The sequence below is a fragment of the Populus euphratica genome, unplaced genomic scaffold (assembly GCF_000495115.2).
Source record: "Populus euphratica unplaced genomic scaffold, PopEup_1.0 scaffold7.1, whole genome shotgun sequence".
Classification (NCBI taxonomy): Eukaryota; Viridiplantae; Streptophyta; class Magnoliopsida; order Malpighiales; family Salicaceae; genus Populus; species Populus euphratica.
The window spans coordinates 507,147-519,929 of record NW_011499871.1 but is presented as its reverse complement, the minus strand read 5'-3'; the positions used below and the strand labels follow the sequence as shown (position 1 = coordinate 519,929).

General features: G+C 33.8%; 2 protein-coding genes across 3 annotated transcripts; one reads left to right on the top strand and one right to left on the bottom strand.

Annotated features, from left to right (window-relative positions):
- Positions 1 to 1,469: 1,469 nt before the first annotated feature.
- LOC105127245 (uncharacterized) lies at positions 1,470 to 2,581 on the bottom strand. Its single transcript, XM_011028464.1, has one exon. The coding sequence runs from the start codon at positions 2,359 to 2,361 to the stop codon at positions 1,609 to 1,611; it is 753 nt and encodes a 250-aa protein (XP_011026766.1). The 5' UTR covers positions 2,362 to 2,581; the 3' UTR covers positions 1,470 to 1,608.
- Positions 2,582 to 9,987: 7,406 nt separating this feature from the next.
- On the top strand, positions 9,988 to 12,756 carry LOC105127244 (metal-nicotianamine transporter YSL1). 2 transcript variants are annotated; one of them, XM_011028461.1, is made up of 7 exons: positions 9,988 to 10,390; positions 10,484 to 10,659; positions 10,871 to 10,965; positions 11,053 to 11,190; positions 11,294 to 11,483; positions 11,562 to 11,676; positions 11,785 to 12,756. In XM_011028461.1, exons 1-7 carry the CDS (start codon positions 10,042 to 10,044, stop codon positions 12,705 to 12,707), a joined length of 1,986 nt encoding a protein of 661 aa, XP_011026763.1. In that variant the 5' UTR covers positions 9,988 to 10,041; the 3' UTR covers positions 12,708 to 12,756. The 2 variants fall into 2 exon arrangements, with proteins under 2 accessions (XP_011026763.1, XP_011026765.1); XM_011028463.1 differs by having other exon boundaries at positions 10,124 to 10,390; positions 11,312 to 11,483.
- The last annotated feature ends 27 nt before the right edge of the window (positions 12,757 to 12,783 follow it).

The following is a 12,783-nucleotide window of genomic DNA, read 5'->3' as shown; positions in this document are numbered from 1 at the left end:
TTTTTTCTGAAATTAGTTCATAAATACATGGTCGATTTAATTTATAATTACTCAATCTCTAATAAATAAACTTCATGAATTGTAAAGAGTGCCTGTACAGATTGCCTACTCCAAGAAAATAAGATAGCTTATGAATTCATTCCTGAAAGAACCTCGAAATGATATATCCATCCATTCAGAACTATAATTGGCATCTTAATATCATACAAGCTTTCTTCTTTTCTGCTTTCAGTGATCTCTTGCTCACAAAGGAGGATTCAAACTTGCCTAAATCCTAAACCATGGTAGTAGGGCTTGGTCCTCCCTTGTAGAAAAGGCTGCACACACGGCTGTTTTCCAGTCAAGGAGGGTCGTCATTCTCTGTCATGGTTATGAACTTTCCTGGCTTGCTGCCCAGATTTTATCTACTTGAATTATTTGAGGGCATATAAAGGTGTTTCCAAGTTAGAGGAGCAAGCTGTCTCGCCCTGGTAGCAGCCTCATTTTGAGATTGAAAAAACTTGATCCGGCTGCTTTCTGGGTCTTCTCCGTGCCTTAATTTATTAGTTCCCTATGCTTCGTGATGCTGAGAGAGTTTTAAAATTACGATATTTCTGACTGTTAGAACTTTTACGTTGTTTTATTTTTCTTATCAGACGATGTTAACTTTGCTTTTGGACCTTAATTTGTTTATGAGATTATATGTTCTGGTCCTGTTTTCTATGATGTTGGGATTTAATGTTGTGGATCTTTAATCATTGCTATTTAGTTATATTCATCCAGAGAATGGATCAACTGCGTTTATGCACGTAGAAATAGAATGGGAACGAGGAGCAGCAATTTCTATAAGAATCCTCTGATCTCTCAAAGAAAGGACTCAGGTCTTTCACATGTTCTTCCAATATCACTGCCCTTCCTACTTCCCTTCAGTTTTCAAGCTTAAACATCATGTTTGGATGCTGATAAAGTTGCAAAAATCAATGAGATTCCCACAGGTTCCAAGAATTTTGAGAAAAGAAAAAATGATAACAAATTAATTTTTTTTTTATTAAGAACTTAAATAAGTCTTAAAATGTTTCGCTAACTTTTTATTTATTCATTTCTATAATTCATATTTACACTCGACTTTTTAATTTATTTTAAAAAGACCAACAAAAAAAAGATTAGAAGATTTGTTAATTTTTTATTAATATATATTTTATTTTCAGAAGCCAAAGATGAATTTAGAAAACAATAAATTTTATGTAAAGATCTATAATAGAGGGGGCCACGAAAACTAATGATCATACTCGTATGAAAGAAATCATATTATCACAAGTAAGTGGAAATAGCCGATAGTGTAGCAGCATCAGATTTATGGAAGAATCTATACAATTCAGCTGAGACAACTTTGCATCAAGTAGAAATTAGAGATGCAAGAACCAAAAAAAGGGGAGAATCCAAAAACGATAAAACTTCTATGGAGGAAATAATGATAGTGAAAATTGGGGTAGAAATCTCAACATGAACTGAGGTCACATCATGATGATAGTCAAATGGCTAAAGACTACAAGATTCAAGGAAAAGACTATGATTTAGGTTTGGTGACGAGTTAAAATTGATTACATAAGATGAACAAAAATATCCTTTTCAAAGTAATCTTCTCAAGCTCTTGGCAGAAGCTCTAGAAACCATGAAACCCACACCTAAACACACGACCCAAACACCAACGTCAATAGCCCATCTAACACCCTCCAATTCCATCTCGACCTTTTCACAGTCTGATCCCCGCCACTCTTCCAAATCTCCACCGTACATCCGCCTCCCCTCGCCATCACTACAACAACAGCCACCGTCTGGTTCATCCTCAACAACCTCCCTCTCCTCTGGAATCACCTCTAGCCTATCACACCCTCTTCTACTCTTCTTTTTCCTCACCACCACCTTCCTCACCAACGCCACGTGTCCCTCCACCGCCACACAAACCTCCACCACCCTGAACTCACCGCCGTCACCACAATACTCCAACTTCCACTTTTCCGTGTCAGCTTCTCTTCTAAAACTCCCCTCTAACACCCTCTCTTCTCTTAAATAAACCTCAAACCGAACCCCTTCATTGACCCAAACCCGCTCTCTTGACCCGAACATAACCCCTCCATCTTCTTCCTCATTATCCACATCAACAATCCTATAAAGACCCAAGAACGCTTTAGACTCGGGTCGAATCTTGGACCCATCAACGACAAGATCATGAGCACGAGGAAGATAAACAAGAGTGAGTGACTCGGTTACTGGTTTGTTACTGGGCTCGAAACCAGTGAGGCGGACGTAAAAAGATTTGATCTTCAAGTGATTTTGCAGGGTTCTTGATTGCAACCCATGGAAGTCTGTGCTTCTACACATTGTAGCAAGTTAGTAACTACGAGAAAGAATAGAAGTTGTCGGATTGTTTCAAGAAGAGATTTTTAATAGATAAGGAGTGGGGGAGAGCTAATAATGGCGGCTATGAAGAAGGGAAATCAGGGGGTGGAGGAGCACGCTGTTTTCATTGTGGTGGTGTCTTGGGTGTTCGGTAAGAGGACAAAATTTTGGACCTTTCTGTGGTTTTGGTGTCATTTTCACGACAGGCGTTGGACCTGCTATGTGAGAGGAATGCTCCATTTGTTTTTGTTTTTTTAATTTTTTTTTAAAAGAGTTTTTTAAAATATTTCAAAAAAAATAACTCCTCTCTTTCGCTGCTTGTTTTAGTGTTATCTTGCGTGGGATTGGAGTAGAGTATTTGGTGGACAACCGGGGGATCACCGTGGAACTGTGTTTATGTGTGGTGAGCATATTTGTTTTTTTTTTTTTTTTAAATAAGATTTTTTTATTAATCATAAATTATCAGTTAAACATAATTAAATACGAAAATTCATCCGTTTTTTTACAGAAAAACATGAGTTTATTGTTAAATAAAACAAATAAAAAATTACAGATTAACTAAGAAATTTTGCAACAACCTCATCGAAAGATTGTTTTTATTTTTCTTCATACATTTATTAAATTTTTAATTGATTTTTCAACTGTAAAGCGACGGTTATCTTACAATAACATGTCGGCAGAGACACTTGCGTTTTAGTTTAGTGATGCAGTGGTACATAAATTTCTGTCTGTTTTCTTTATTTATGAGAAAACTGGGGAATTTGATTTTGTTCGTTGCTTTAAATTGGCGGCTAGCCTCTTCCACTTTTTTTAAGCGCGTTTGCTGTTCTTTTGATTTTTTTAAATCCAAATTTCCAAGAAAATTAAGTCCGGCAAGTTGGTCGAAGGTGGCGGGCAGCTGCGACCTGCCATCTTATCCACCCGTTCCCTCAATGACAAGTTGAGCGCTCCTAGAATTATTTTATTTTTTATATACATTATCATATCCTATTAGACAGTTTTTATTAAATGGATTTTAACTTTATTAATAAAAATAAACCCTCAGAAACAATTATTATTATTATTATTATAATGACAGGTATAATCTCTAAAAACACGGTTGAACTGAAAAAAATAAACACTAGCATAATTATAACTCTTCAATCCTATTTCCATTGATCACAGACGTAGTTATAAGTTGCAAAGAATATGATTAGTATTTGGATAAGACCTGGTCTATGCTGATAAGTAAATTCGATAACTCGCAAAATAATAACTCGCGAACTCAGGATGAGTTAATAGAAAATCTCAATATGGATTCTTGGGTTAATTACAAGAAATCTCTTATATTTTGCTTTTTTTTTTTTTGGTTTACTTCTATTCTTTAAAAAATTAATTTTTTCATGAAATTCATAATATTTTATACCATGACGCTGAGCGCAAAACAGAATTAATAAAAAATATTAAATTATTTATAAGATTGTTATTTAATGACAAAATCACTTTTATATCAAATATTACAATTTTATTATTGAATTTTAAAATCAAATTCTTAGCCACCATGACTAACTTCTTTTTTCTTTTCATTTTCAATCACCAGCAAGCCCATAAAAATAATTAAAAGCATTATATTGCAATGATCTTAGATGAAGGGAGTACTTGAAAATATTTAAACATATTTAAGTACAGTTTAAAAATGCAGTCTAACTTACGTTCTAAAAAATTTTAAATTTTATTTTTGTTTAAAATTAATACTTATTTAGCATTTTTGGATTATTTTGATGAGTTGATATCAAAAATAATTTTTTTAAAATATTATTTTATATATTTACAAGTAAAAAACACTTTAAAAAACAACCATAACCATACTCTCAAATACTCTCTAAACTAAATACAAAGAAATGTTCAAAATTATTCAATGCTCTCGGTATCACAAAAACAACAAAAGCACATGGGACATTTCATCTTTCACTCCATTTCAGCAGCTAAAATACCAAATTATACAATCTGATGGTTGCAAAATTTCCAAGTGGGAAATTTTCAATCGGTCATAAGCCTAGATTAATTGTATAATCTGATCTTTTGATCTATTAAAATGTTAGAAGGCCAATGTATGTAGACTCAAATGTACTAAGTAGGGGAGGGAAAAAAAAATCAATGCCTTGAAGACAACTTAAAAGCAAGAAGACATTGAATAAAGAGGTTTTTTCAAGGAGAGCATTAGCAAAGAGAAGTCTTGAGAATGAAAGTTGCGGCTGTTGATGTTTTTCGGACATGTATAAACGGCGAAGACCGGAGAACTCAGGTGCGCAGTACAAAGGTGCAGCTTCTGGAATGAAACAGTATTACCAGGAGCCCTAAAATTTTCATCTAGACTATTAAATAAATATATAAATTTATTTTAAGGTTGTTATTAACTTGTATATATAAAGTTTTAAATTTAATAGTAAAGTTTTAATTTAAATATATTATCTAAAATATTAAAAAATAAATTTTAAAGTACATCGTTTAATATTAAAATTAAAAATAAACTCCCTATTAAAATTACATCGTTTAATATTTTGTAAAATATAATTCATCTATAATCAATCTAAATTGATATTGTAACAACCTATCAACCGGGATAAAATAATAATTTTTTAATGACAAATAATTATTTTACCCTTAATGAGTTTTTTTACTTTTATTTGATGGTGCCATTTTGTTAGAACTATTAAGTTTTGTTCATCTTAAAATTTTAACCAGATTTTATTCAATATATTTTAAGATTTCTTGTAAAATTTCAGCTTAATCTAATGGTCGGATTGAAAGTTACGTCTAAAACCATAAAACTGGTCAAATTATAATTTTTCATTAAATTTTTAAATTTCTTTAAAAATTCTAAAATTTTAATCTAAACTAAAAAATTATATTAGAAAGCTACACACAAATTTTTAAATTTTTTTAATAATTCAATTAAGAATTATAACTTTTTTTATATAAAACTAATTAATAAAATATTAACCTGAACTAAGGCTCATCCAATCACTTAGCATGCCTCCCTTCTCGACAGGGGCAGAGCCTTGTAGAAGGCTATGGTGGGCTGTAGCTTAGGTCAAAAATTAATTATAAAAAATTTAATAAATCATTTATTCATTGTTTTTTATGGAAATACAAGAGAAAGAAATGTCCGTAGTGTAAAGTAGCCTTTATTTACGCCTACTTCCTAAAGGTATGGGTGTTATAGCAGGCAGTGAGAAGTTTTGAATTGAGGCTTCCAAGATTGTCTTAGTTAGTATGTGATACGTTTCTAGTGCTCAAGTTAGATACCTTGTTAAATGATTAGCTGAATACCTTATTAAATATCTTGTTTTAATTTGCGTAGAGTAGAAGGAAGCGTGATCAAATTGACTATTTTTCTTTCATGTTTTTTTTTAATGAATCATTCTGGAATATATTTTTTAATTTTTTGAAATTATTTCAAGCCAAGCTAACATTAATTTGAGTTGAGCTTGAAGAAACCATGCTTATATACAATAACTAGAACTAATATTACAGGACACATCCAAAAATAAACATATGAAAAAACATGATACGAGAGCTGTGAAGTTTGAATTGAGACTCATGAAAAAACATAAAATAAATATATGAAAAAAAAATTTACTAATTATTTCAAAGTTCTTCAACTCTTCTCTCGTAGTCTACATCATTATTTTATCCTCTGTATTATTATTTTATTCTCGTACAACAATGATGAATCATAGTTTATCAACATTATCATTATGATATATTTAACTTAATAATAGATTTTTAGTTAGAAGAATTAAATTCTAGGTTTAGTGATTAAACAGTGAAATTCTTTGTATTTAACTCTGTTTTATAACCTAAGAACACTTTTAAATAATTTAAAACCGATGTTATTTACAAGCTTGTTGAGAAATTTTATTCTAAAGATTTCAATGAACAAGAAATGTATCATTTGAGATCTCAGCTAGAGCATTATCAGATTGATATGATTCATTATGAAAGCTTTCTAAACATGTTTACTATTTCTGAATTATATTGAAGATTAGCTGAAATAAATAAGTCACAACACTATCATTTGATTGATAGGTTGATTCATCTTATTTTGATTTTGCATATTTCTACTACCATTACAAAGCGAACATTTTCAATTATGAAACATGTTAAAACTGTACTCCACAATAAAATAAAAAAAGGAGTTCTCAATGGATTTTATGGTGATGCATATTAAATGAAAGCTTGTTGAAGATATTGATTTAGATTCGATCATAAATAAAATTTATTTTATAAAATATCGAAAGTTGCAACTTTGATAGTGTAATTTATTTTTATTTTTATTTTTATATATTTTTATTTTTATTTTATTTTTTATATTTTATGTTATGTATTTGAATTGAAACTTTATTATTAAATACAAGTTAATGATTAATCTTAAAAAATAATTTATATATATATATATTTATATTGTAGCCTAGGATTAAAAAAATTTGTGATTCCGCCCTTGCCTCTCGGTATTGTCGTAAGGTTGATTCCATAATATAATAATTTAGATTATTAACCATGTAAAACTCCAGACACAAAATTTAGCTGTAAGAGTGATGGATGATGCGATAACACATGGGAGATGGATAATTGAAGACCATTTCCAGCATAATATATGATAGCTTGGAGGCTGAGCTGTGCTTGCCAACCTGTGATGTTGGTCCCAATTTCCATGGCTAGGAAGTTTAAGGTCGGGATTTGAGATTGGCATACCATCAATGTATCATCGATGTTAGTTACATGTGCACATGTCATAGTAGAAAGAGTTGAGATTGGCATATGTACCAATGTCAATGTATCATAGATGTTACATGTGTACATGTCATTGTAGCATATATACCATCAATGTATCATGAATGTATACATGTCAAGGTAGAAAGAGCTGAGATTTGACCTCTTAATAGCTTCACATGTACCTTCACGAGCCACAAGGATGTGTGCACGGGGTGGCGGTTGGCCATTGGAACAAGGAAGGCAGCATCTACTTTTCTCAAGTTTAATAACAATAAATCATTTTATTAATTAAAAGAAGCGTAAAAGATCGGTCAATATTCCAGCGTGCATTGATTAAAAATGATTTAACAATAAATCATTTTTGATCAAGTCAAAATTCAAAGCAAAAGCAAGACTTTACCTAAACTTTCCATGGCACATAATTTTTTTACATACGCATGAGTTTTTCTACATGAACCAGCACTACTTTTTATGCTAATGGTATAGCCACTTGCCTATATTTTTCACCAATAATACACCACACAGCACCCACAATATGATACATTAACCATAACAATGATTAGCCTAGGGTTACCTCCTATATAAAAGGCAGGCACGTGTAACGCCAGCTATCAATATCAGCCCCGATCTTTTCGCTAATAATTAATATGTCTCTAATCTATCTCCTTGAAAAAATATCGAGGGCTGGGTATGGATAAAAATACACCTAGTTACCCAGGCACGAGGGAAGGTGATTCTAGTCAGACCGTACAGTCGTCGTACAAAGCCAGCTAGGCTATACCATACACACAGATACACATTGCCTACTTCATTTTATTTTTTATTTTCATGCACATTAATTATTCGCTCTTTATAAAATTAATTTGAAGTAAAAAAATAAAAATAAAAAAAAATTTAAATTTTTGAAAAACCGTAAAAACAAACATGGCTAAATTTAATAAATTATGAGTAGAAGTGAAATATTACATGTATATTATAGGTCCCAAATTAAGAACGTCTAGCTCCCACATGAATAAAGCGTACGAGGTTGAGAGTCTAAGAATAATACTAAAGGAATAGAAGTTATAGCTTCGAGCTAGGATCCTATAGTATAGCCATGTTTGCAGTAGGTGTAGAGAATTCTAGAGTGGATAAGCTTTTAATGTCCTGTATACTTAATTTGTAGAGAATTGAGATATTTTACCCCATTTATGGAAAACACGGTTTCAGAAATCCAACTAAAGTCTTTTCTTCTTCCGTAAACAAGTAAAACTAATTCCATATTAATACATAATCTGATGACTATTGCTTTTTTCTTTTCTCAAAATGGCTGGTTTAGGTAAAGTATAGCACATCTGAGCACCAAAACCCACTCAACTTGAAAGGGATGGTCATATATAGGCAGACCTCTGTGAAGAAATTATCGGTAAATTTCCTGCCTGTGATCATATAACTGGTCAAAATCTGGATTTCATTGGGGTTGAAGTGAACTTAGAGTTGAAGCATCTACCAGAAAGTCAACTGATTTTTGAGTGGTGTTAGTGTCTTGAACCACCTGTTGGGAAGCACAAATATAGGGCGCGTTTGCCACCATGCATCGAGGCATCAAATTAATTGTACTGGAACTTTGCCTTTGTGCGTACACATTGCCAGGCAAAGGGCCTTAATGAAAGGATCTTAGCGTTTCAATAATCAATTGAAGTACATATAGTCATTGAAAATACTCGTTCTTCTAATAAACAATGATCTTCCTCCTCCCCTTCTCCACTAATCTAGATTAAATAGGAAAAAAAAAACCCTGCAGGGTGTGGAATGGAACGGGGAGTTAAATGTGAAAGCTTTCGGTTACATGGTCCTTAATTATGGATTCAGAAGGAATTGAAATCAACTCATGTTTCTTGATTTGTATGTATGGATGTATGTATGTATGTATGTATGTTTCTGTGTCATAAGAAGGTTCAAAGACACCTTCATTAACGTGCAGTACTGTACAATCTGATATAGTTTAAAATAAGAATTAAAACATAAAAATTGCATTGTCTGAACTTATACCATGATACAAACTTATAGCATCATGAGTTATTGCATTCAAAATAGAATAGCATTGTAAGTTTTGGGTAAGGCAAAAGAGAAGAACTCTTGATTCCTAATTCTTTTCTTTGATTTTTTTGAAATTATGCTTCTTGTAGTCAGTTTCTAGCACACAAGATATAGAGAAGTAGCATCACACCAATCCATTAATTATGCATGTATTAACTTGTTCCCTATAGGAATTTCATTGAATCTTCACGGCCTATAACAACAGCAAAAATATATATATCATTAATGCTTTCTTCTTAATCTATCAATTTTTAGCCTATTGCACGATTCATATACTTATGTACGATCAACGCCATAGCTTACAGTATTGTTTTCTATCGTTGCGTTGTGTTTTAACCATCTTGCAGAAAACAATAAGAAGCTGAGTGCTGACAAGCACTTTAACAACAATGATGGAGGAGAAAAAAAAGGGTAGAGCTCAATGCTAAGGTCCATTATCATTCCAATAATAGATAGTAACAGTACTGCAGGCCATTACTTGGTTATTGCATATACGAACGCAACTTGTGCCAAGAATTCTAAATTATTCCCACCTTATATAAAGGGATATTGATATCTTCATGCTGTTTGATGGGGTTTTTAGTGCTGTAAATGGAAAAGGTAATGAATGTTTTATGACTACAGGCATTTTGATTAGTATACACACCAAGAGGAAAACAAAGTTTTCAAGTAAAAATACTAGATAGCTACTGCAAGAAAATAAGTGCTGGAGAAGAACCAAGGCAAGGCTATATATCCATGCATGTTTCTCCTATCCTCTCGGCACTTGCTCCCTGATAATTTGACTTAATTTTATGATGCGTAAAGGATTGCTATTTTGCAGCCATGATGATTGAAGCAGTAGAAAAGGAAGAGATTGAAAGAGAAGGGATGGAGTTAGAGCCACAAGATGAACCAGAAGGTTCAAGGACATGGACAAAGCAGGTCACAGTAAGGGGAATCATAGTGAGTATTCTTATTGGAGCCATCTACAGCATCATTGCCATGAAGCTAAACCTCACAACTGGGATGATTCCAAATTTCAATGTCTCTGCTGCTCTTCTTGCTTTTGTGTTTGTTCAAACCTGGACAAAAGTTCTTCAAAAGGCAGGATTTGTCGTCAGACCCTTCACTCGGCAAGAAAATACAATGATACAAACTTGTGCAGTTGCATGTTATAGTATTGCCATTGGAGGTTTGATCAGTTTTCGATACTTAAAATAATCTTCCTATTACTCTTGACAAATTTGAGCTTCTTCTCACATGGTTTCCGTGTTTTGGGCAATAGGTGGACTTTCTTCTTATCTGTTGGGATTAGACAGGAACACATACGAGTTGTCAGGGGGGTTGAAAACTGAAGGAAATTCTTCTAGTGGTTTAAAGGAACCTGAATTTGGCTGGATGGTTGGATACCTTTTCCTAGTTTGCTTTGTTGGTCTTTTTGTGTTAATTCCACTTAGAAAGGTAATAGAAGTTTCCATAATCCTTCCATGCATCTCAAATTATCAAAAAAAGATTACTTTTCTTTTAAAAAATTATAATCTTTGTGTTTATTAGCCTGAGATATTCTGATATCAGGAGTCTGTATATTTCTCTTTGGAATCATCGTGAGTAGTATTATCATCATGTCGCTTGTAAAACTCTTAAAGGTGTGTTTCGGCCTTTTGGCTTACAGATCCTGATAGTAGACATGAAGTTAACTTATCCAAGTGGCTTGGCAACGGCAGTTCTCATCAATGGTTTCCATAACCGAGGAGATAAGATGGCAAAGTATATACATGAAGTCTAATTTTTTGCTTTGAGAAAACAACTTTCTTGAAAAAGAAAGTATGAATCATGATTGGGTTGTTATTACAGGAAACAAGTTCAAGGGTTCATGAAGTACTTTTCAATCAGCTTCTTATGGGCATTTTTCCAGTGGTTTTTTACGGGGAAAGATGGATATTGTGGATTCGCACATTTCCCTACTTTTGGAATGGAAGCATGGAAGCATACGTATGTACTCGTATTTCCTCTCTCTATATCTCCAATTATCTGCTTCATTTCTCCCAAATTAAATGTTACTGGTCATTTCTTTTTGGTTATTGGGCTTTTGTAGATTTTTCTTTGATTTTAGCACCACTTTGGTTGGAGCTGGAATGATCGTTCCCTATCTTGTAAACGTGTCCTTACTTCTTGGAGCTGTGCTCTCATATGGGATTATGTGGCCACTAATACGTCAACTTAAGGGAGAATGGTATCCAGCTTCTATAGATGAATCCAGCATGAAGAGCTTAAATGGTTACAAGGTCAGAACACGATATACTAGGGCTTTTAGCTTTCTAAAATTCATAATAGGATTCTAATATATGGCTATAATTTGACAGGTTTTCTTAGCAGTTGCTCTCATCCTAGGAGATGGGCTCTACTTTTTTGTTAAGATAATGGGTATTACAATCAGCAATGTTCGTCGCAGATTAAAGAACAAGAATATCAGTCCCGGTAAATTGGACATCCTATGCAGTTTTTTCCTGTTTATACCGAAATGCTGCTAAAATAATATTACAGCTTCAGTTGCGCTACTTCTTAACTGTACTTCTTTCCTAGCAGTTCATTACCAGAAGAAGCTCTTTGATGAACAAAAACAAAATAAATTCTTCCTCGGAGAGACCATACCTTCATGGCTAGGCATCATTGGATATGTAATCTTCTCTGTTATCTCCATAATTGCGGTGCCAATCATATTCCCCCAGCTTAAGTGGTACTATGTTGTCATGTCGTATGTTCTTGCTCCATCCTTAGCATTTTGCAATGCTTACGGAGCTGGCCTTACCGATATAAACATGGCGTATAATTACGGGAAAGCTGCCCTCTTTGTGCTAGCTGCAATATCCGGGAGAGAAAATGGAGTGGTGGCAGCACTTGTCGGAGGCGGCCTTGTCAAATCTGTTATTTCTGTTTCTTGCATCCTGATTCAGGATTTCAAAACAGCACATTTGACTTTCACCTCCCCAAGAGCAATGTTTTTGAACCAAGTTATTGGCACCGCAATCGGCTGCGTGGTGGCTCCTGGTAGCTTCTTCCTGTTCTACAAGGCATTTGATGTTGGAAATCCTTCCGGAGACTTTAAGGCTCCTCATGCCTTAATTTTCAGGAACATGGCAATCATAGGTGTTGAGGGTTTCTCAGCTCTGCCCCAATATTGCTTGCAGCTCTGCTATGGCTTCTTTGCTTTTGCAATCGCAGTTAACCTAGTGAGAGATTTTTCGCCGCGGAAGATCGGACAATGGGTGCCTCTTCCATTGGTAATGGCCGTGCCATTTGTCATTGGAGCTTCCTTTGCCATTGATATGTGTGTTGGAAGTTTGATCGTTTTCGTATGGCATAAACGAAACACCAGCAAGGCCGAGTTCATGATCCCTGCTGTTGCCTCAGGATTAATCTGTGGAGAAGGGCTGTGGACTCTTCCAGCTGCTATCCTTGCTTTGGCCAAGATAAAGCCGCCCATCTGCATGAACTTCGTGGCTTCCTAGAAAAACTTCCTCGACACAAAGATTCAAGAACAGCAACAGAGAGTTAAATATGTAATTTATTTTGTCTAAGCTATTC